Here is a 24728-nt window from a genome sequence, read left to right on the forward strand (position 1 = left end):
GCTCCCGTCAGACACACAGGAGCTGTTGTGGCATCCCAGTTTCTCACACCATCAATTCTGACCTCAGATGACAGAGACTTCACACGGGCACGAGTAAGAGCTTTGGGCTGCTCACTCAGTCCCCGTGCAAGGCTCGTTTAGCCAAAGCATCCAGAGAGGTCCTCGATTCATTAATGAGCTTGCAAAGCGTTTTGCAGATACAAGCCCCTGTGGGACCTGTTGAGGATCTTCCCCAACACGCTCTGTCGAGCCCACGTGCAGTGGGAGTGGGGTTCTCCCTGGGTCACTCGCAGTGCCACCGCTCCTGATGGCAATGTCAGCATAACACTTTTCTGCTACTCAAAACTGGTTTTGGTTGGGGGAAAAATAAAGCAAACCCACACCCAGCAACAGCATTTCAGATTCCACCCATGTCACGCTAACAACCGAAGGCAACACAGCTCGACAGCAAGACGACTGCGTAGGCGCCAGGGAACTGCACGGGGAGACAGATCTGGGGGTCCCGGGCTGGCCGACAGGCACAGAGCCCCGGGGAGGGCACAGGGAGTCTCAGGGGCTGATAGAAATAGGGGGTGCCCAGGTCAGGGGCTGCCGGGAAACATCACCCGGGGTGCCCACAGCTTTAGGCGTGCAGCTCCTGTTGGTGGAAGCAACCAGCACCCTCTCCCCCCTACCCGTGCAACGTATACATCCTATATATACACATACAGATTGTGTGTGATATATACACCCTGCGCAGGGCGCGGGTGGTGGAAATGCATGTTCTCACCACTGGATGTCACTCCTCCCCACCACAGCCCCGGCTTTTGGGGAGACCCGGGGGCCAGGCTGGGGGTCCCTGGGGAAGCCCATGAGCCCCTGGAGGGAGCTGGCTGGGTGTCCCTGTCCCAGGACACCGCCTGGGGGTGGCGGTGGTTTGCAGTCCGGGGGCCAGGGGTTGGAGCCCTGACAGTGCAGGGAACCGAGAGGGATGCTCCAGTCACCAAATCTGTAGGGACTGGAGGCCACACAGCCCCTAAGGGGGTTGTGGTGGAAAGCATGTTGGGGTGAAACCCTCCTGCTGAAAGCTGAGGGCATGGGCTGTCTGACCCTCTGGCCAAGTCCCCTCTGTCCCTCCTGCGAGAGCAGCGGGGAGCTCGGCCCCGGCAGAGCCGGCAGGAGCAGCCACCATGGCCCATGGGCACGGGGCTGGGGTGTGCTGGGGAGACCCTGATTAAAAATCAGGGAGACCTGATTAAAAGCAGCTGTGGGTCTCACCAAAGCAGCCACCACCCCTTTGACACCCACCCCCACCCCCTTCATATATATATATATATATACATATATATATATATATTTGTTTACACACAGCTTGATCCCGTGAGGATGGTGATGGAGGTGACAGCAATGATGCAGAACATGTATACGTATACAATACAAGTATATGCTTTGGTATTGACGGTTAAATAGAGTTTTAAGCCTAGAATGAAAAAATTCAGACCTTTGCTTCCTATCATACCCATGCAGCCGGCTTATCAGGGGCTCATCCAAATCCACCTTAAACAGTAGGAAGTGGGTTCTTACTAGAGACAGCTCATCAAACTCGGGGGCCGGGGGCGGCCCCCCCGTGACCGGGGCGGTGGGTTTGGGGGAGGGGGCAGGCGAGGTGTAGGCATGGTTGAGCGTGTCCCCCTCTTCCATAGTTCGGAAGGCAGCCAGGCCCGTGTCATCTCCCTGTATATCATCCAATGTCTCGGTGAGGGCTGCCAGCAGCGCTTCGTTCTCGCTGTCTATTATCTGAAAGGAGCGGGCAGAGAAGAGAGGGGGAGTTAGGCCGGGCAGAGGGACCAGGCGATGTTGGGCAGGGGCTGGCAGTGCCACAGCAGCACCCACACTTCTCGGTGACCCCGCAGGGGACCTGGGAGATCGCCCACCCTGGCGGAGCACCAGGATGGGATCAGGATGAGACCCAACTGGAAAAGGAGCATCAGTCTCTCCCCCTGCACGCCCAGCAGGAAAATAATAAATCAGAACATCTCTCTCCCCGTAGTCACCTCCACCATGCCATGAGGCAGCAGATAAAGGATCTGTGATTAAAATGCTCCTTGCCCAAATGGAGAAGCCCAGAAATGGCCGGAGCAAGCCAGAAGTTCCTTCTTTTTGGTCCTCTGATTCTTAATGTAAACCATGCCCAACAAGAAGCAGAGTGCCAACAGCTATAAAATTAGCACAGGGGTAAATTCAGGCTCACAAGGAGGACTGGGGACTGCACACAGTGCTCCCCTCATCTTGTCTGAAAATTAAGCATCTTTTGCTCCATGCCCCAACCTTGCTCGCAGTTACTAGAGCAGGCTCCAGGGAAAGGCAGCAGGATGCTCCATTTTTGGCTCCGTTTCTTTTTCCTCCTGTTATTGGCATGAGACCGCTGTGCATACAAGTTCAGTGGGATACATTTCATCATACTCCGCTGCTCCTAATGGGCCTGTCTTTTGCATTTCTGTTCTGTTTATCTTTTCCCCAGGAAGTTCAGCGGAAAATATGCATCTCGTGATGAAGGTCCCTCAGCTGGACTGGACCATTTTCAAGCACAGCATCAGCACAGCATAAAAGCCAAAGGGTTGTTATTATGGCCAGGTTAGAAAATATTGGGGCTTTTTTTTTTCCCCCCTTGTTTAAATACAAATCCTCTTCCCTCCCCAAAAGTAACCCACAGTTGTAACTAACAGGCACCAGTGAGTTGCAGCCTCCTTGTCCGAGCAGATAAGGGCCTGGGGGCTGCTCGGGAGGGCACAGAGACCCCAGCCCCCTGGACAGGGCACATCCAGGGTGCAGCATGAGCTTTGGGAAAGGCGAGCGGGCTGCCCAGCCTGTTGTGCGCCCTGTCCCCAGGCAGAATCAGCAGCCCCCCAACTCCAACCCGCCTGCGCTGTGCTCCCTGGGGCCACAGCTCTGCAGGGTGCTCAGCTTCTCTGTGCTGAGGGACAAGGACCAGCGCTGCCTGTGCCTGGGAGCACCCTCTGCCTTGGCACTGCTTTGCACCGCATGGTCCCGGGTGCCATCAGAGCGACAGGGACATCCCAGCGCAAAGGAGAGGAGAGAAACCAGCTGCCCCCTGCCAGAGGGACCCAGCCCCAGACACGGGGAGGATGCCAGAGCTGGAGAGCTGGGAGAAGGGGCTGCTTTCTGCTCCTGGGAATTGAATGTATCTGCCCCACGCCACAGCCCTGAGACCCCCATGCTGCCACCCCGGCACACCCTGCCAGCCTGAGAATCAAACGGGACACGCACCAGCTGTAATTCCCTTCTGATAATACATGACAATAGGGTTGGCTCAGCAGCCTCCTCTGCTTGTCCACCTCCTCATTAGCTTTACTCTTTGTGCTCCATTTAGAGCTGCACGCAAATTAATGGAACGCTTATCAGCTGGGGAGGAGCTATTAATAGTAGTGTGTGTCCCCTCCTTCCTCCCCCCGCCGGCACCCTTGGGTCCCCGTGCCGGGAGGACGGGGGTACCTGGAAGAGCTCGGAGTCGTCGGTGCTGTACTGGCTGGAGTCGGTCTCCGAGTGCTCCCCGCACCACTGCAGCTCGTTGAAGTAGCCGGCGGAGTCCAAGTCACTGGCGTCCAGCTGGGACAAATCGATCTCAGGGAAGTCAGAGTAGAGGTGCTCCTCGCCAGACACCTCGTACTGGGGAGAGAGGAGAAAGGGGGTGAGCCCGCTGCCACGCCAGAGCGCGAGCGGCGGAGGAACAAGCCGAGGCGGCTCAATGTGAGCGATGGAGCATTGTTCACTTTATTGCCTTCAACAACGCAGATTTATACAGGTTACAGTAATTATGTATACTTGTCATCTACTAATTGGCTTAGGTTCTAATGGTTACATTTGCATGATCCTCTTACTTGCGGTTAGCTAGCTATGCAAGTTCCATGTTTCTACAGCTTTCACGTCCTCAAAAGTTGTTTGTGATACTTGTCAAGGTCACCGTGTCCTTGCCATTTCTCTTGTGATCAGCAGTTTCTGCTGAGGCCTAGTTCTGCCTAGCTCCTAACTCATGTCAAGCCGCTAACTTATCAGAACAAGCTCTGATCATACAACTGTTCCATGGATCCATGTCCGTCATCTTTGAGCCATTCCCCAACACCAGAGGGGCGGCAGCACCAGGCAGCAGCATCCCCTGCAGAGACAGCTGCTCTCCCCGTGTGCTGTTCGTTGCCTGTTGCCTCCACTCCAGCCCATTGCTCAGACCTTCTTTTGAATAAGCTTCGGCAAGTGGTTCATGGGGGAGCAGCTACACAGGGGGCCCCTCTTCACGGTGCACCTTGCAAGGCAGTTACACAGCCTGGCACTGGCACTGCTGGTCACTGACAGCCGTTCTGCGACTGTCCACCCAACCCTCCCTCTTGCACCCTGGCAGGTGTTGAAACAGCAGCATCTGCGTGGAAAGAGCCTCGTCTCCTCTGGCGAGCAGGAGCTCAAGCCACAGCATTGCCTGGACCTTGGCAAAGCAGCTGCTGGTGCTCTTAGGGGAAAATAACCTAATGAAATTCAACAAGGGAAAGTGTAGAGTCCTGCATCTGGGCAGGAACAACCCCAGGTTCCAGTATAGGTTGGGAAATTACATATTAGAGAGCAGTGTAGGGGAAAGGGACCTGGGGGTCCTGGTGGACAACAGGATGACCATGAGCCAGCACTGTGCCCTTGTGGCCAGGAAGGCCAGTGGCATCCTGGGCTGTATTAGAAGGGGGGTGGTCAGTAGATCGAGAGAGGTTCTCCTTCCCCTCTACTCCACCCTGGTGAGACCACATCTGGAATATTGTGTCCAGTTGTGGCCCCTCAGTTCCAGCAGGACAGGGAACTGCTGGAGAGGGTCCAGCGTAGGGCAACGAAGATGATTAAGGGAGTGGAGCACCTCCCTTATGAAGAAAGGCTGAGGGAGCTGGGGCTCTTTAGTTTGGGGAAGAGGAGACTGAGGGGTGACCTTATTAATGTTTATAAATATATAAAGGGTGAGTGCCATGAGGACGGAGCCAGGCTCTTCTCGGTGGCAGACAATGATAGGACAAGGGGTAATGGGATCAAGCTGGAACACAAGAGGTTCCACTTAAATTTGAGAAAAAACTTCTTCTCAGTAAGGGTGGCAGAGCCTGGCCCAGGCTGCCCAGGGGGGTTGTGGAGTCTCCTTCTCTGCAGACATTCAAAACCCGCCTGGACATGTTCCTGTGTGACCTCACCTGGGCGTTCCTGCTCCATGGGGGGATTGGACTAGATGATCTTTTGAGGTCCCTTCCAAACCCAAACGTACTGTGATACTGTGTGAAAATGGGGCCATTCCAGCCTTTGGTGCCCTAAGGGTGACATCCAGGGTTATCCAGCTGCCCTGGAGATCAGTGATAAGAGAGACTTGGGCACACATGAGATAGCAGTGCGCCGCGCCAGGCTCCGGTGGGTGGCCCCACGCCCGGTCAGCACGGCTGCTCCGCACCCTGTCCCCATCCCTGCCACACGGCACTGAGCTGCTCGGGGACAGTCCCTCTGGTGCAGCTGCACATCCTGCATGTCCCAAGGCAACCAAGGCAATAGAGACACTGGTCCCTGCACTGTACATGCATGAAAAAGAATTGATGTCCAGGTGCACACCGGACGACGTGAGCTCTAGGAACCGTGCTAAAAAATGTCCATTTAGCCCCAGACAGCAGCCAGGACCTGCCCCATTGCTGCCTGGCTCCCAGTCACTGCCCGGCCACAAAGCCCCACAGCTGCATCCCACAGCAGAGGGAGAGAGGGCTGGCATGGGCACGGCCCTGCCGGCACCACCACTGTCTGCACCACCGCTGCCTGCATCACTACTGCCTGCACCACCGCTGCCTGCATCACCACTGCCAGCACCACCACTGCCTGCACCACCATTTGCTGCCTGCATCACCACTGCCGGCACCACCGCTGCCTGCATCACCACTGCCTGCGTCACCACTGCCAGCACCACCACTGCCTGCATCACCACTGCTGGCACCACCGCTGCCTGCACCACCGCTGCCTGCGTCACCACTGCCTGCATCACCACTGCTGGCACCACCACTGCCGGCACCACCGCTGCCTGCGCCACCGCTGCCTGCGTCACCACTGCCGGCACCGCTACTGCCTGCACCACCATTGCCTGCACCGCCATTTGCTGCCTGCACCACCGCTGCCTGCACCACCATTCGCTGCCTGCACCACCATTCGCTGCCTGCACTGAGCCCTCACACCACACTTGTTTTTGCCACCGATGTCCAGGTTAAAGTGGAGGGGAAAGGTCTGGTGCGACTCTTCCCAGTATTGGCTGCCCGGGGGGAGTTTCCTGGCGATGAGGGAAGCAAGTTTATTTACAAAGCAAATGCATTTTGGAGCAGGCAAACATCTGAGCATGCGAGAGAGGCTGCACAGGGGCAGGAGAACGTGGGGGCCTCCCCTCCTGATGTGCCCTGGAAGGGATTTTTCCAATGCTCAACAAGGTCTCTTCTCCCAAGTAGCAAGTGATAGGACAAGAGGAAACAGCCTCAAGTTGCACCAGGGGAGGTTTAGATTGGATATTAGGAAAAAATTCTTCCTGGAAAGGGCTGTGGGGCATTGGAACAGGCTGCCCAGGGCAGTGCTGGAGTCACCATCCCTGGAGGGGTTTAAAAGGTGTTTAGACGAGGTTCTTAGGGACATGGTTCAGTGCCAGAGTGAGGTTATAGTTGGACTCGATGATCCTGAGGGTCTTTTCCAACTGACACAACTCTATGATTCTAAGAAGGAAAAGAGATTTCAAACTTAGTTGCAGGAATGGAAAAGACACTATTTCTCTCTTCTCTCTTCTTTTTTTTTTTTTAATCAGAATAATGTGGGGTTATTGATTGTGTTCCCATAGGCCGAGCAGCCTGTGCACCAGAACGCTCCTGTGTGCACACACCCTCCCGCTCCCATTTAGCATTTCTCACCTACTTTTTGCCCCATTCCCTCCCAGGGCTGGCAAGGAAAGGGCAAGAGGTTTGGAGGACGGCCCCAAACCTGCCGGTGCCAGCAAACCCCATGGGCACCGGGGAGCTGCCCCTGCAGCAGGGGATGCTCTCCCCAGCATCCTCCCTCCAGGAGGGAGGTGTACCAGGCAGCCAGCCACGAGCATGGTGCCGCCAAGTATATCGGGCACAGAAAAACATCTGTACAATCCTGGAGTGGTTCTGGGATCCGGATACTCCTCATGGGGCCCCCAAGGCTGGGGATCTTCAAGCCTGCCCCGCAAAAACCTTTGCTCCCCAGGTGCATGTAACGGTTCAAGGGTCCCCATCCTCATCCTTGTTGGCTCCACGGGACACAGATGTCACCTTTCCCCCAGCTCTTCTGTCCTCTCTGCTAAGGGGCATCCTGGGCTGCTTTGGGGTCAGATGTCCTTTGGCCTTTCAGATGTGTCCCTTACCTGCTGTGGCTTGTCCCTGCTTTCCCGACATTGCTCTCAGGCCTGCTCCAGAAAACGTCTTGCAACAACTTTGGCTCCCCCTTCTCCCCACATCTTCCCATGGGAACACAGGCAAAGGCTTTTATTTTTAGAAAAGCCATACATACATATATACGTGCGTGTCTCTCTGTGTGCGTTCAATTAAAAATAGCAAAGCAGTCAAATTCTCCTGCTCCTTTTGATATGCCACAAGGGAAAAGATCCTGGTGCTGAGATCACAAGGAGCAGCTGACACCAGCGCTTGGGACGCCTTTTGATCAACTCCACAGATGTGACACGTCCCCATTGGCAACGGGGCTGGGTAAAAATAAACTCCTGCAACCTAACGCTGCTGAGCTGCCCCCTGCGGGCACGGCGGCGGCAGGAGTGCCCGGCAGCGCGCGCTGCCCGCAGCCCTCCCGAGGCAGCCAGTGCTCCCGGGTTCCTGGCTGACACAGGTCAGGAGTGCCTGAAAACCCAGCTCTGCCTGCATCCGTCCCCCTCCTCCTCAGAAAAAGTGGGGAGAGTCTTTGCTCCATTTGGACACCCACATGGGCACCCGGCAGCGCATCCCAGCATGAAGCTGTGGCTCCATCCAGCCCCCTCTGCAAGAAAGGGTCACTTAACCAAGTCCAGTCACTGAGGACTCGAATCTCTGGAGGGAATCCATCACTTCAAGCACCGCTATCCCGGCACCGAGCGCTGCAAGCTGAGCCCCTCTGGGCTGGCTGGAGGGGTGTGTGGGACCCATTCCCCCCCGGGCACGGGGTGGCAGTGCCGATGGACAGGCTGCCTGTGGGCACTGGACCTCATCTGCTCAGACTTTCCCTTTTCCCACCCTTTGCATTTCCTGCTGCCTTGGGAGAGGACTGAACTTTTGTTCTAATTTTACTCGGGAGTTTGTAGGAAGATCAGCCATGGGTTCTTGGTGTGCAGCCAGCAAACACCCATGGAGACATGCTCAAAAATTTGGAGGCATCCTCCAGCCCAGACACCTGGCCTGTGCGCACTGCAGCGTGGCCACGACCAGAAAGCTGCCGTCAGCTCTTTGCAACACATCTGATGAATCCCTGCTGCAGGGAAGGGGGATGCCCAGGCAGCTCGGTGGATGCCCCTGTACCACATAAATCCATCCTTCGGGGGAGCAGGAGCCGTCGCCGTCCCCTCGGGCAGCAGGAGCACCCGGCAGCAGCACCACACAGGCAGCCGCACCTGAAAGCCAAAGCTACAAGGTGGAGGGTACCTGGGGGAACGGCCTCCGTTCAGAGACATCCTCCTCAGCTTGCTTTACACCAGGAACCAACTCTGACCTCCCCTCTAGCAGAAATGCAATCACAATTACAGGATGAAGAGGCAGCTGACACTCGCGTGCATGTTGCAAGGAGCTTCATTTCTGCAGAGGCTTTGCTCGTTGGCAGGACAGAAAGGCATTACCGTTTTTATTAATGTACCACTGAGCTCAGAGAGCCCTTCCCTGCTGCAAGGGGTTTATAACTTAGAACGCGGGAGCAGGGGTTGCCCCGGGAGGCTGGCAGGGACCGTCACGCCGAGGGGTTGTGCTCGTGTTGTGCCCCTGCCGAAGCTGGCGGCTCTGGCACAGCCGTGCCGCGCATGCCGGAGCAGCCCGGAGAGCAGGAGGGCTCCGCGCCGCTGCTGCCAGCCCCACTGCCCAGCGCACCATGGCAGAGCTGGCGATGGGGAGAAAGCACCGGGACAGTCTCCAAACCGGCAGTCAGGGACATCCAGCGGTCACCTCGCCAACTCTCCTGTCCCGGGGAACCTCGGCCGCACCTCAACTTTTCTACAAGTACCAGCGGGGCCTCTTCCTCATGATGAGGGGCAGCTCCCCCCAGCCTGTGCAATGCCTCCTCCTGGAAGCCCCATGGGAGCAAATCACTCTGAGAGCTGCTGGTGGCCCTTTGGCCAGCACCCCTCTGTGTGTGGGGGCTGTGAATGGAAGAGCTCCCGGGGGCCCTGGCGACTGCACCCACCTGGGCACCTGCTGCTCCAGCTCCCGGGCCCTTTGCAGAGCCACCGATCTTTGCCATACTGGAGCAGTGGCAAAGCGGAGCGGGATGAGGACCTGGTGTGGGGGATAGAATCGTAGATTCATAGAATCGACTGGGTTGGAAAAGACCTCAGAGATCATCGAGTCCAACCCTTGGTCCAACTCTAGTCTGTTTACTAGATCATGGCACTAAGTGCCATGTACAATCTCAGTTTAAAAACCTCCAGGGACGGCGAGTCCACCACCTCCCTGGGCAGCCATTCCAATGCCTGACCACCCTCTCTGTAAAGAATTTCTTTCTAATATCCAGCCTAAATTTCCCCTGGCAGAGTTTAAGCCCATGCCCCCTTGTCCTATTGCTGATGCCTGGGAGAAGAGACCAATCCCCACCTGGCTAGAACTGCCCTTCAGGTAGTTATAGAGAGTGATGAGGTCACCTCTGAGCCTCCTCTTCTCCAGACTAAACAAGCCCAGCTCCCTCAGCCTCTCCCCACAGGTCTTATGTTCAAGTCCCTAGCTCCATCTCCCTGCCCCATCACAAGGGTGGCTGATGCAGGCAACCGCCTCTGGTGTCCCCAGCAGCTCCGGCACGTCCTGGGCTGGACCTGCAGCTGGGGGAGGACATGCCACATCCAAGGATGCTCCACTGAGCACAGCTCCATGCTGGCTCCTGACATCATGGGGACAGCCAGTGGGACACTTCCCCTGGAGAACTTCATTTTCAGGTCTTTCTCCTGGTGTGGAAGCATGTGAAGTCTGATCTCTGCAGCGACACGAGGTTCCTCTCCAAGCCCAATTCTAACTCAAATACTGGATTAACGTGACAAGAAATGTTTTCCTCTTTTTCAGTGTCAACTCGGGCTCCTCAGTTTGAACCCCAGTCGGTGGGGCTGGGCCAGGCTGTTGGCTCCCGGGGGAGCTCAGCCCCACGGGCACACAGCCAGCAGGATCCTGCCTGCCAGCCCCAAACAGGCACCTGTCACCCCCAGTTCAGCAGCCTTGGGGCAAATGCTAATCCTTTGGGGTTTTGCCCTCTCTGTGGCACGCCTGGGAAAGAAGCAAAGGGGCGATGCCACCTCCAGACACCACCTCGGAGGAACCGCAGCAACAGCAACCTCAACCAGGGCAAGCAAGGCGGCTCAGCCGGCTGTTGCCTGCGGTGCTTAACTGGCTCAGAGGGGCTGGGGATGGAGCAGTGACTGTGACAAAGAGACCTACAGGTCCTCTCCTCTGACACACCCCCGACAACAGCACAGGTAGAAATTTTCCTTATCTGCAATAGCCCTGGTTCCAGCCCCTTGAAGTTGTGGCCAAGTGTTTTGCCGCGAGGCTCCGAGCGCACCAGGTGATGGCACAAGCATTGTGCTCATGCTTAGCGAGGCTGCAAAAGTTTCAGCTTCTGAAGGCTGCCGGCATGAAAGCGCCGCTGGGCGGGCACGGCGCCTTCGCGGGAACTTAATCCTGTTTGAGCCTGGGAGGATGGATTTGCATTGCTGCTCGTGTACAGGGCCCCAGGATGCTTTGCAATTGCCTTGTCACTCACATGCCACTTTGCTGTAGGGAAAAAAGGAAGGAAAGCGGCAGCTGCTTGGAGGGGCCGAAGGAACGAGCCAGAAGAAGGGAGCACATCTCGCCCAGGAGCTCAAGTGGTGACTCAGCCCCGCACGGAGCCTCCTCCCTCCCCACAGCCGAGTGCCTCCCCAAAGCATTAAGGGATAAATATACATCCACACACGCTGGAGACAGAGCCCCAAATTAGCCGGTAGCATTTAGGCTGGGACCCAAACCAGCAGAAGGTGAGAAATGCCGAGAACACGAAGCGCCGGCTCTGCCAGCGCTCGCTCTGTGGCACGGGCAGCGCCGGCTCCCGGCGCCCGCGGAGTTTCCCCCTCCTCGCCCTCACCCCAAGCTTGTCTCTAAAAAGGAAAGAAAATCCTTGGGCAGGGGTTTTGGAGAGAGCTGCTCGGGCTTATCGGGGAAATCCGTAATTACAGACTGCTTGAAACGGGGATTACAGCCACGCACGGAGACGGGCACCGCGCGGGTGCTTCACGGGGATGAGCTCTGCCCGGGCAGGCGCAGCGGGTGGGCTGGTGTGGCAGGGGCACGGCTGCTCCCCCCTGCCTGCTCCAGGCAGCTGGGACCCGCCTTGGGCAGGCAGGGGTGGGTGCCCGCAGACTCCCAGCACCCTCCCGAGGGGTGGGGGGGCACGCAGACACCGTGACTCACATCAGGGCCAAGCCCAGCCCCGGCCGCCCCCCAGAAGCACCTTGCTGTCCCCATGGTCAGGCCACCAGCACCCCGGGGGGTGAAGCTGGGCGCTGCCAGCCCCTTGTCGTCCCCAAGGTCACACTGCTGCCTCCCAGCCCTCCCAGCCCCAAAGGACCTGTGTGGGGTGGGCAGCCCCCCGCCAGTGCCAGGGAGGAGGGCAGAGGTGGGGATGGAGGAGAGAGCTATAAATAAGTGTAAATACAGCAAGGAGGCACCTGGCCAGAGCTGTGAAGGTCACTAGAGTGTGTGCCAGCAGATAAGCAACCCCTCTCCCCACTGGCATTTGACAAAATGTCACTGTGAATGAGAGAGAGGCGGTGTCGGGTTGTGCCTTGGCCCGGCCGTCCCTTGCCACCCCCTGATATTTACAGCCCAGGAGCCCCAAAGCGGAGGGCGAGCGGTCCCTCCTCGGGAGGCAGCGAAGGCGGAGGGGACCCTGCCCGCACACACGGCGATGTGACACGGCAGAGCCAGGCACAGAGAGCAGAGACAGGGATGTGCTGCTGCTCCGTCATCCAGCTCCCCAGTTCTGGGGAAAAGGAGCACAGGGAGCTCCCAGGCTGCGGGTCTGCACAGGGGTGCGCAACACCTCGCTGCCCTGCTGCGAGCAGGGTATATCGCCCTCTGCGCTCTGTTTAACCTGTTTTAATTTCCATTCATCTGTTTTAACAACTCAGCCCAGCCAGCAAGAGGAAAAACGAGCACTAGCATTTAAAGCCCGGACAAAACAAATAGCAGGCTGATCCTTTCTTGCACTGGAGCTGCTCAGAGACAACTGCGTGTCTGCATCGCCGCGGCACGTGGGAGCTGCGGCGGCCTCACGCCGGACACCCACACCCCCCCGCGGAGCAGCTGCCCCCCGGCACAGCCGTGAGGTGCGGAGCGGGCACGGGGGGCGCGGGCAGCACCCGGCACCCGGCCCCGCGGCACCGGCAGGACCAGGGTGCTCCGTGCCAGGCTGTGAGCCACAGCCCGAGCCTGAACATGGGCTTGCTCGCCGACTTTTGTCTTACATTGGAAGGGTATAATTAAGGTCAACCGTGAGATGCCAGTAATAGGAAATATTAAACATTAACTGCAAACAATAAACATGAACTTGCCAGGATATCTTTGATACTGAGGAAAGATGGAAGAAATTGCACTAAACTATCCTTGAGTCACAGGATAGAAGAAAGGAGCCTGAGATACTGGTAATAATGCCCTGAATAAACAACACTCTGCTGGAATACTTTAAACAAAGGTGTGTCGGGATTAGAAAGAAGGGCAGCAGCAAAGTATATCACAGGTTACGGAGCTGCATGTTCCTACTACACTTGTCAGCCGTTTATTTGGGCTCCAAATTACAGAGTCTACTTTATCTCTGGCTGAGCTCCGGGACCAGCCAGCCCAGGGCTGCAGGACCCGCTGGCGCCACGGCAGAGCCAGGGAGACCCCGCAGCCCCAGCGCCCCGCACGGAGCACAAAGCACCTCCCTGCAGCACCCGGCAAAGGCACAAAAGGAGAACCGGTGGTTGTTTTGCCCTGTGCAAGGAGAGGGGGCAGCAGCAGGTAGACACAGTGGGGAACACGCCGTTCCCGAAGAGGGACGCTCCTCTCTCAACGCTGGCTAATGGAAACAGCACCTGACGGCTGTCGCTGCTGCCAAGCGCTGTGCCATGCCGGCTGCCACTGCTGCCATGTCCCCAGGACACGGTCTGCTGGCCAGGGGGCTGTGCGGGCAGTGCCAGCACGCTCGGGCACACACAGCATGCTGACAACAGTGACTCCCATCGCAAGAGAAGTGTGTCGGCTTCATCCTGCGTCCCCACAGCCAAACAGCAGTGCCCCATGCCAGCCCTGCCAGCAGCCAGCCCGACAAACGCTGCCCACCGCCCGCACAGCAGAGAGCAGCACCCCCAAACACGCAGGTGCTGGTGCCCCAGGCACCCATGGGTGCTGCTGCTGGGCTGGAACGGCTCGATGGCATCAGCCAGGCAGGGCACAGGCACCGTCCTGAACCCTGGTGGTGTTTTCTAAGAAATTCCTTTTTATCTGCCCCAAAACCAATGGCAGGACCAGCAGGCAGCAACCGGCATGTGCTGAGCTGGGTACAAAAGTGCAGCGGGAACTGAAATGTCAGCTGGGAGCAGAGCAGCTCTGGCTGCTGAACCCTGACAGCAACAGCCACACGGAGGTTTCAGCATGACGGGGAAGACGTGTGCCAGGGCTGGCAGGTGAGGAGTAACCTGCCAGGGTCCCATCTCCCCAGCCAGGCAGCACAGCCCGCCCAGGGCAAGAAGGACGGAGCAAGAGGCGGCACAAGCCCTGCAGCCTCCAGGGGCACCGCACAGAGGGTGTGCAGCAGGACAGGCTGTTCCCCTGGCAGACCCGCAGCTGGACGTGGCAGGAAATGCTGTGGCCCCCCAAAACAGTCTGGGGAGCTCCAGGAGCTGGAGTGCTCCCAAGCCCCAGCCGGGCTGGCAGCACAGGGAGGCAAGCGCCTGACTCACCAAGGAGCTGACTGTTAGCCAGCTCCACTGGTCACAAAAATTCCCCACAATGGCAACTTCTTCCTTTTGAAAGGAAGATATGAGCAGGTGATTATTTTCAGACCTTGCTGTTCTGGTGTCCTGGCAGCCGTGTGACAGCCGTGGGCAGAGGGACGCCAGCAAGGCTGCTCCCCTGGGCTCAGGGTGGCTGCGGGGACCAGAGGAGGAGCAGCCCTTGCCCTGCTTTGGCTACCGGCCCCTTGGGAGGTTTGGTCACCAGCCCATGGGCTGACGGAGCTGACAGAGTGAGGTGGACACCACCATGTTGTGTTCCCGCTCCAGCGCCGCCCCGGTGAGCCCCGCCGCAGCTGCGCTCCCTGCCCGCAGCCGCAGCCCCAGCGCCATCCTCGCCGCTGTGCTCGGAAAGCTGCCCTGGGCTTTGCCAGCAGCCACGGCTGCAGCCCGTGGTCCAGGAGCTCCTGACCGGCTCCCGGGGGCTGGCACAGGCAACGCGGGGAAGCTGGGAGGCTTAGGGGTGCATGGGAAGGTGGCGGGGAGTGAGCCTGCTGGCAGGGCAGGCTCTCAGTTGCACTGGAGCCTCTCGCCCCGTGGTGCTGTCAGCTCTGGGGTTGCTGTTTTGAGGCTGTGAAATGAGAGGGGAAGGGAGGCCAACTCAGGGTGAACTGTCAGTACTAAAATATCCAGCTCCCCTGGCTCGGGACACCAAACACAGGGCCTTCTGGGTGGCAGCTAGCAGGAGGCAGCGTCTCGGCACACAGCCCTGGCTTTGCCGCGCTCGGCGGTGTGGCTGCGATTCCCAGCACGTTCTGGCGCTTCATCTCAGCAGATCCACAGCCGTGAAATGAGAGCTGAGGCTCAGGCCAGCCTGAATCCTGCCCCTTTACACACACAGCTGAGCGGCAGGTGGAGAAAACCTGGCGACTGCCGGACACCACAGCCCAGTGTCATCCCTCTGCCAGCTCTGTGGCCGTCATCTGCAGGATGCTCGTCACCACCCCAGCCACAGGCACCTTTCCAGACCTCACCATTGGCAGAGCAGGGACTGTTCAGGCAGGCGATGGAGGAAAGCATCTCTCCTGCCTGCCTGCAGGTTTCATACCGAAATTCAGAGGGGCATTTAGGCTGCCGCTGCCTCCCTGGTCAGGGAACACAGCATGGTGCCCCGCACCGCTGGGTGCTGCCTGCGCCGCCGACAGCAGAGCTCCATCTTAGCGCTAATCAGGACAAGGCGGGAGACGGGGAGGGTTCAAGCTGGGGTTAAGAAGGCGCGAGGAGGATCTTCTCGCATTAGCCTGACCTCCAGCAGGTCCAGCCTGGATGCTCTGCTGCCACAGGCACACTCCAGCGCTGCACCGTGCCCTGCAGGGGGTCAGGGCGCTGTCACCAAACCCGACCCACGCTCAGTGGACCCTTCCTCCTGCCGGGGCGCCTTGGGGAGCCCCTGCTGTGCCGGGCTCCCATGTGAAAAACAGAGTTCTCAGCTGGAGGCACAAGGTCTCCAAGGATGAAAACCACTGTGCAAAGGGCAAAAAGGCTCAGCTGTGTCTGTACCCCCTGCCAGGCGGGTCCGTGCGTGCCCAGGCCCGCAGCGCAGCGGGGGTGGAAGCGCCAGCCCTGCCCAGCCCTCCCTGCCATGCAGGTGCTGCCGGCCGCCCCTCGCTGCTCCCCGCTGCGCGGAACGGGCAGCGCTGCCTGTCAGCTCCTGCCTGCTGCCCCGCACAAGGCCCTGGCACCCCATGGTGTGGCCGTGCCACCCCACTGCTCCCCATCACCAAGGTCCCCTGTGAGAACATGGAGAGGGGTCCCCCAACCTGTTCTCCTGAACCGGGGGCTCCCTCTTCTCCCCCCTGCAGCTGGGCTCATCAGCCAGACACTGCATCTCCCTGATTACATCACTGCCCATCTTCTGCACAGCGCCTGGCGGTGTCCTGGACGGAGGAGATGTGGTCACCACTTGGCGCTGGTCCGGCACGACCCTGCCCGTGCTCCCCGGGGCAGCCGGCGGGGGGAGCAGGGGAGCCCGGGCACACAGCAGCTGCTGCCGCATCCTGGGCTCTCCCAGGCAGGGCTGTGCCAGCCCCAGCACCCCGAAACTGCAGAGAGCTGGCATGGCCACATCGCCCCTTCAGTGACTTAAACCATCTAGAACCACGGTGGGGAAGGGGGATGATGAACAGCTGGGTGTTTTCCAGGTGGGCATCACCAGTGCTGACACTATTCCGATTATTACAGTGGGGAAACTGAGGCACAGGAAGGTGAAATGAGAGCAGGCTACAGCAGGTCCTGTGAGCACGGGCTGCGTACACAGCTCACAAGGTGGATGGCGGAGGCTGCCATCCCGGCGCCCACTGCACTTTCACCAGCACAACCAGTTTGGCCTGGGGATTTCCCAGCACTACAACAACCAGCACAAGGCTTTGCTGTGCCTGGGTCAGCACCGCAGCGCTGCCGGTGTCCTGGGATGCAGTGGGTGTCCCAACCACGCCACCTGCCCCTGGGGACCCGGGGCTGGGGCTCTGTCCCTGCTTCTTGGCTCTGCAGGGAGCATTTCTGGGAGCCGGTGCTGCCAACCCGGCTGCTCCTCCAAGCTTTTGTCCGCACAGGGACTGGGCGCTCCCCTCTCCCTCCCCTGCAAACAATTGACTCACCCCGGAAAGAAACTGCTCCAAGATCCCCAGATAGAAAAATCCCTCTGAGGGCAAAAAGCTCCTTCAGGAGCACATGCAAACCTGGGCAACCATCCACATGCACAAAGCTTCACGCTATTCCAAATTCTCCCCCGTGAGGGACCACACCTTTCCCCTCCCCAAAACCCCAGCCCCACAGGCTCCGGTGGGGTGTGTGGGAGCTGCCTGCCAGGGGGGTCTGGCTGCTCCCCGCTGGGTGCTGGGACCCCTCTCCTCCTAAACCAGTGAGGGTGAAGCCCACAAACATGACTTGCTATGCTTAAATCAGACCGTTCTACCCACTGCATGTCCTGCACCAGCTCCCTCACAGACCTGCCCTGAGCTTGCCTGCTCCCAAGCCTTGTGCCCCCCCTATTTTTGACCCCAGCTAATCCAGGGATCAACCTAAAGCCAGAGACCCTGGGGCAGGCTGGCCTGAAATTCAGACCTGAAATCTGGATCCAACAGCCCAGGAACTGGTGTGACCCAGCAACCGCCTCCGGGTGGGGAGCATCAGAACTGAGGGTCCCCTCCGGTGTGCCGGCAGCCACCTCTGCCCCGGCAGCGCCGCCTCCCACGCTGCCGAAATCCCCATGCAGGTCCTGCAGGCATTGAGGCGCCTGCTTGGTGCTCCACCTTCACACACTTTGAATGGCCCCAGCACCTGGCAGCAGCTCAGCAGCCCTGCTGCCCCTGTGCCGTGCTTTCATCCCGTCTACCTCGCTGCTCCACGGAGCCCATCCGTCCCACTTGGCCGCCTCCGCTCCCCGTGCCAGCGGCTGCCACGTGGGACTGTGGCCAGGTGTCCTTGGGCAGAGCAGCCAGTGTCACCTTGGAGGGAGCTTGATGGGTCCAGCAGGGAGGGCAGCACAGCCCGCGGCCACGCTGGGCTTGGCACCAGTGGGGAGCCCCGCAGGGACCCTGCCCGGGGCCGCAGGCTGAGCACGTGGGTGCCGCTGGCTTCGCATGCTGGGGGGAAACGAGCCTCCCGTGCAGCTCGGAGCCCCGGCAGCACGGCTGCCCGGTGCCACGGCAAGCAAACCCCTTGGCCTCTCCACCCGGCGCTCCTCTGCCAGTGCGGTTTCCAAGTGTGGGCGACCGGGTGGAGCCACGCGTCCCCAGACCCAGCCGAGCCGTGCTTGGTTATGTAAACCACAATGGGAGCTTTTTCAACTAGTTGGACTGCTGCCTGGCAGTCAGGTGCCTTCCTCCTCCTCCTCCTCCCAAAACAGCTGCCAGTCCCCCGCAGGCAGCTGCCCAGGCTCCCGCCGGCGCCTCCGTCCCCACGCTGAACACGCCGTGCCTGCTGTGAACAAGGGGCTCTCCCTGCCCAGGGTGCCCTGGGAGGGGGGAGCAGGCGTGGGGTCTCACCATCCCCCAGCATGGCATGCTGTTATCCTCCAGTGCAGCTGTGAACCAGCCCTGTCAGCGGGTTTCACAGTCCTTGATGTGTCCTCAAGTGTCCCGGTACTGCTGATGCACAGCACGCACCACGGGCAACCAGGGGAAAGGTTGTCCCTGCACAGCTCACACCCACACGACACACATTGCGCTCCGCTGTGCAAGCCCCGGGTGCAGCAGAGGTGGGGAAGGGGCCGCTTGCCCCATTGCTGGTGAGTTTTGCCCAGCGCTGTGGCCACGCTGGCATTCCCCACCCTGCCTGCATCCCTGGTGGGACGCAGGAAGCCAATTGAACTGTTCCCTGTGATCTGCTGTGATCAAAATTTGGAAGGGTGCAGGAAAAAACAGCCAAGGCGCTGTGAGCCACAAAGAAGCCCTCTGGCAGAGCTGGCCACTCAGTCACCGGCTGGCTCAGCCACGCTCATGCCTCAAGGCAATGGCTCAGTGTTTGGCTTTGCCTGGAGAAACTGTCCCCAAGCTAGGAGGGGAGAGGAGCTAGCACACAGAGCGCATCTCTTCCAGCCTCCAATATATTGCAAAATGGGGGAAAAAGCAGATCCAAAGACCTGGCATCTTCATGCAAACCTCATCCTTCCCAAGCCGGTACCAACCTCACACCCTGGGCCAGCAGGAAACCTGCAGCTCGGCTCTTCCCCCTTTGCACAATACTTCGGCCTCTCCTTAAATTTCAACATGGATCACAGAGAACTTCTCATGTTGCTGATTGAGACAGCAGGGAAATGTTCCCGAACGCCCCTGGCTGCTCCCAGCAGCTCCAGTGGTGCAGCCGGGCAGCTGCCGCAGCTTTAGGCACCGTGTGGATTAGCAGCTCCGCGGGCGATTGCTGCTGCTGTCCTGAAACGCAGGATGATGCGGGATGCAGCCGGCTGCCCGCTGCACCAGGGCTGCGGCGCTCCTGCCATGGACGGCGTCCCACCCAGGGAGCCCGGCTGGGACTGTGATCCAGCCTTTGTACCACTCATTGGAAAAGGAAGAGGAATCAGCCAGCCCAAGGCATGGAGGAGAGTGACACCAGCCCAGCTGCACCAGCAGCAGTACTGGGAGAGGAGCTGGCAACGGGCTGGGGTGGCACAAGAGATGGCTCCATCCCCGCAACATGTTTCTTTACTACAACTTCTGTGCAACAAAATAAGGCCTTTGCCAAACTAAACGGGCCCCAAGCCAGCTCCTTCCAAGGCTCCCTGGGATGCTCTGCTCTACCCATCCTGCAGCGGGTGCCAAGATCTTGTTGCAGGTGTCAGTTTTTCTGTTTGGGGTGTTTTTCCAGCTGGTGCTGAATGTCCTTGACCAGCTTTTCTGCAAAGGTGGCATCAAGCTGGAGGAGCAGGGAAACCTGCCTGCGCTGAATAGTAAAACCCACTGGCAACGTCGTGATGCTTTCCCAGATGCTGCATCTAAATATAGACTCCTAATTTATTACCCTGCCAGCTGCTGCATTTGGTGCAAGAGGGGCCGGGGGGCTGCACTGATGCTCCCGCTTGCCTGCAGCTAGGGACTGCCTCTACACGTCCAGTGCAGAAGCTCACATTGGCTTAAACAGGATGCAAAGTATAAAATAAAGCATAAGCCTTCTCCCCGGGCGTCTCCTGAGAAAGGGGGTTGGTTTGCTGGTGAAACGCTGTGGGGTCCAGATCCCCCACCCTGCATCCCGGAGGGGTTTAGAGATGTGCTGGCATGAGCAGGTCCTGCCTGGTGGGAAGGGACTCCCCCTGCTCCTGGCGAGAGCAGCGCTGGTACCCAGCCCGCCCGGAGGAGGATGCGCAGCGTCCCGGTGGCCTCCCTGCCGACGGAACGCGGGCACGGCTCCTCACCCAAACCAGCCATGCATGCCAGCGCCCGACCCGCCTGCACTTACTGTCTCCCTGGGGCTACAGGAGAGAGATCGTTTTTGCCAAACACTTGGGTCACACCAGGATTTGTCCCTCTGTTGCACATCCTAGAGGGAAGGAGACACGTCCCAAAATTTGCTGGGGGTGTGAAGCCTCTGCGACACCTGTCAAGGTTTTCCTGAGACACCTGGTTCACCAATGGGAAATGCAGTACTGGGGGGGAATGGGTTGGTGACCAGGGCAGGCAGGAGAGGATGGAGATTGTATCTCACATGCCTGGAAGGGCACGAAATCCCCCAGGCTCAGCGCTGGGATGTGGTGTGAAGGCAGCTGCCACGGGGCCAATGCACGGGTGGGAGCAAGAGGGGTGCAGCCCGGGATGCTGTAAAACGCCGCTGGCTGCTGCCCACACTCGCCCGTGGCTGTGAGCTGCCACCCCACGGCACCGTCCCGCTGGCAGCCCACCCCGCGCTGCCCGGGCAGCCTCCCAGGCTGTGTGACCCCTTCTCCTGAGCTCCCACGGGGGAGCATTTGAGGGGTGGAGCTCAGCGGGACCCCAAAGGTGCTTCTGCTAAATCCCCAGCACTGACTCCAGCCTACAGCCCCATCAGAGCTGTCCCAGGAGGTGCAGGGCTGGAGGGCAGAGCAAGCTCCTGGGACCCTTCCTGCCGCTGTCTGGTGACACCGGCGCAGGGGCCCCATGAAGGAGGAAGGAAGGGCAGGGAGCTGCACTCCGCTTGGTGCCATCCAGCCTCAGGCTGTGTGCTTGCTGCCTCCATCACCACATCTAGGAACAATGGGTATAAAACGGGGATGTGCTGCAAGCCAGCCCCTACCCCCACGCAGCTGGGAAGCCAGGCTGGGCCAAGGCGCTGCTGGCTGCTCGCGGCAGCCGTCCCCCCATCCCCTCCGCTCTTGGCATCGAGTCCCATTGAGACGGGGCCAAGCAGGACGGGAACTCCAAGCATCCTGCCTCCTGCTGCCGGCGCTCCCAGACGGCGGGTTCACGCTGGGACACCTGCTCCCCGGGTGGCCAGGTCACCCTGCTGCCAGCACCACCAGCCATGGCCACAGCTCCTGCCCCATGACCGCAGCATTGGCCAAAGCAAACAGCCCTCCAGCTCCCCAGTCCGCCTGGCCTTTCCCCCACAGCACCGCACAGGACAAGCGAGACGCTGGGAAGCAGCGGGAGGGAAGGGGTTAATCCATTAATCAACCTTGCTGAAAAGTGGGATGGCACTCACGGGAGTGCCAGCCCTGCACCCCACGCACCCGGCACTCAGACCCCCCAAGGGTGTCGCGGGGTGGGGGGGTCTGCTGAGGGCTGGCAGCGCGCACTCTGCGTGAATCGGATCATGTGCTGGTGGCAAAGGCAGCGTGGTGGCTGCTGTGCCTGTGCCACCAGTGACGTGGGCACTGGGGAGCTGCTGGAGTTGGGTGGCACTTCTGCTGCACACCTTCCCATCGCACACCCACCCATCGCATACCCTCCCACTGCACAGCCACACATTGCACACCCTCCCACTGCACACCTTCCCACTGCACAGCCACACATTGCACACCCTCCCACTGCACACCCATCCATCACACACCCTCCCACCACACACCCACCCATTGCACACCCTCCCACTGCACACCTGCCCATCGCACACCCTTCCATCGCACACCCTTCCATCGCTGGCACAGGGAAGGTGTGACACAGGCACCCCAAGCATCCCCAGGGCAGGGCCAGAGGTGACTCCCCCTGTTCCTCAGCATCTCCGCTACCGGCTGGAAGCTGAGCTGGGTGGCTGCAGAAACAGCCACAGCCTCCCAGGCACAAGTGCACAGTCACACCCTGGGCTGCTGTCCCCACGTGGGACCGGGTAGCACAAGGCACGGGGCTTGTGCAGGGCAGCTGAAAATGTCACCATCCAACCAATGGATCCCAGGCCCCCATGGAGTGTCACCCCTGCTATGGGGGCTGCAGGGGATTCCTGCTGCCAGTGGCCCATGGGGACCTGCAGCAGCATAGCGGGGAGGAGCTGGGGCTCTGCAAGCCCATGGGAGCTCCACGCCTAAGAACATCCCCCAGCCCAACCCTGGATACAATGGGATGTGCCCAGTCTTGAAATTCCCATTCAGTCCTCACTTGGGACCAGAGATGGGGGACATATTTTGACCCTTGCCTCTCAAATCTCAACATCTTCCAACCGAGTTTCGTGTCTTTGGAGCTTGGGGAAGACTGAAGCAGTCCAGTCCTCACCACATCTCCATGCTCGAGGTGAGCTGGCCAGTCCCTCAGCCAGACCCTACAGACAGCAGCAGTCCTTCTTTTGGGGAATGTCTGGGCTCACAAGGCGGGAGCACGAGAAAGCTCCCGGTGCCTTTGGGGGCTACAACCCCCTTTGCACTCTGTTCTCTGCTCATAGACCATCCTATGCACGAAAACTTACAGCAACCCCCAAAAAACCCAAAGGTGACCTCTGGACGATCTCCTCCTCCCTGTGCTGACATCTGCTGAAGCAGCAGAGGGGACACACGGACGCTCTGCTTCTGCCTCCCCCCTCCGCCCCAGAGGCCTTTCCCCTGGTTTCCCCAGGCTTGCGAGGGGCATAAACCCTTGTGCAGTAGCTGGTATTTGGGTAACAGGCCACAGAGCGCTGGGAATGCAGAGCCAGGAGCACGCGCTGCTGCCGTCCCGACTGATGGATGTGGCTGCGTCTGTCTGTCCATCAGCACAGCAGCAGCGCATACTCCAGCAACTCTCCCACGGCCGCCAGCAAACACTCCCGGGACTCTCAAGTCCAGATGTGAGTGGTGGCAGATGGGGGAAGAGCTCAGAAAGGAGCAGAGCCCGTCTGCCCGCGGCTCTGCCCTCCCTGCCCGTGGCTCTGCCCTCCCTGCCTGCAGGTCTCCAGGCTGGTGGGGCCTCCTGTGGCATTGCTACTTTTGACCCCCCAGGACCACAGCTTATTTTGGATGGTGACATGTGCCAGGTGAGACTCTGCTGCTGTCCAGCAGGAAGAAGCCCTGTCCCCTTCCCTGCTGGGATGTTCTGCAACGGGCTCCTTCATCCTAAACTGCTCGCGTCCCCTGGCCGTGCCTCAGTTTCCCCTCCTCACCCTCCAGCTAATGACAGTGACCCGCTCCCACCTTTCCCCGCAGGAGGATTTTGCTAACGCCTGCCAAGGGATTTGCAGCTATAAAGGGCTCGCTAAGTGCTAACCGTGCCTGGGAGCCGTCTGGCATCCACCCTGGCAGACACCCAGCATCGTCCCAGAGAAACATCTGCAAAAACTGCACCCCACGGCTGCCACCCCCAGCCCCGGGCAGCCCCTCGCCCCGGCCATTGCCCCTCACGGGGCACACGTCCCGTGGGAGGGTGGCAGTGCCCGGGCAGCCAGCACGGAGGACATCCAAAGAAGGAAAGGAGTCGGGCGGATGAGGAGCCGGCTGGGCTCCCTGGCCAGCCCGCCGGCCCATACTGTAAAAGGAATGGGAACGGGGACTGCACAGCTCCGGCTCCATCAGTTTTAAGATGGCTGTGGAGCTGAGAGGAGGAGGAGGAGGAGGATGACAACATTAACCCTCCCGGCGCTGTGCTGCAGCCTGGAGCACCGCAGTGAGGACTAATGCCAGGTTTCCAGAGGCTCCACTTAACAGCAGATGGACCGTGGTCCCCCCAACTCCCACCCGGTCACATGCAGCTGGTGATGCTGTCAGGCCTGGGACCAGGAGATGCTGCTCTCCGGCCATGGGGAGGAGAAGGAGGAGAATGAGGAGGAGGAGGAGGAGGAGGCACACAGTGGGTGCCTGCAGGAGGGAGGTGACCCTCCATGGATGCAGGATGCTAAACGGACCCTCAGAGACCCCTTGACCATGGGCTCCCCAGGAAGGTGCCCTGCCCTTCATGCTGTCCCCAGCAGCCCACATAGAATCACAGAATCATTTCAGTTGGAAGCGTCCCTCAGGATCATCGAGTCCAACCATAACCTCACTCTGGCACTAACCCATGTCCCTAAGAACCTCGTCTAAACACCTTTTAAACCCCTCCAGGGATGGTGACTCCAGCACTGCCCTGGGCAGCCTGTTCCAATGCCCCACAGCCCTTTCCGCAAAGAATTTTTTCCTGATATCCAATCTAAACCTCCCCTGGCACAACATGAGGCCATTTCCTGTTGTCCTATCACTTGCTACTTGGGAAAAGAGACCAACCCCCTCCATGCTCCAACCTCCTTTCAGGTAGTTGCAGACAGTGATAAGGTCTCCCCTCAGCACCCCACCGCGGCTCAGCAGCACCGCAGGGGCAGGAAAGGGGCACCCATGGGTGCCTCCCCGCTGGGCGCCTGCCCGTCGGCACCGCCATCCCTCGCTAGCTGCTCGGCAGGGAGTGTTTGCTCAGCTTCCCTCCTCCCTGTGGACACACACGTGGATTATCACGTTTTTCCTGCTTACTGTTTTCCTTTAAAAACATTGGGCTGGGCCTTCCCTGCACTTTTCTGTGGGATTCATCAGAGCTGCAGGAACCACGCGCAGCGACTGGAGGAGCGAAGGGATCAGCCACTTAATGGCAACTTCCTTTCTCCAAAATGTTTATTGCTCATTGACGTCAAGTAATTATTGAGAATT

The 24728-nt window shown here is 59.4% G+C and overlaps 1 protein-coding gene across 2 annotated transcripts in view; it reads right to left on the reverse strand.

Annotated features, from left to right (window-relative positions):
• Window positions 1-24728, reverse strand: part of PPARGC1B (PPARG coactivator 1 beta) — a 52673-nt gene that overhangs the window by 13182 nt on the left and 14763 nt on the right. For both annotated transcript variants that reach the window (XR_014185248.1, XM_082063736.1), the window contains exons 2-3: window positions 3493-3666; window positions 1564-1776 (exon numbers count right to left, since the gene is read on the reverse strand). Coding sequence is in view for 1 of the 2 variants with exons in the window: in XM_082063736.1 (XP_081919862.1) it covers window positions 1564-1776; window positions 3493-3666 (387 nt within the window). In the remaining variant the exon portion in view is untranslated. The remainder of the gene's footprint in view (window positions 1-1563; window positions 1777-3492; window positions 3667-24728) is intronic.

Source organism: Streptopelia decaocto (genome assembly GCF_964273445.1).
Source record: "Streptopelia decaocto genome assembly, chromosome: 12".
Taxonomy (NCBI): domain Eukaryota; kingdom Metazoa; phylum Chordata; class Aves; order Columbiformes; family Columbidae; genus Streptopelia; species Streptopelia decaocto.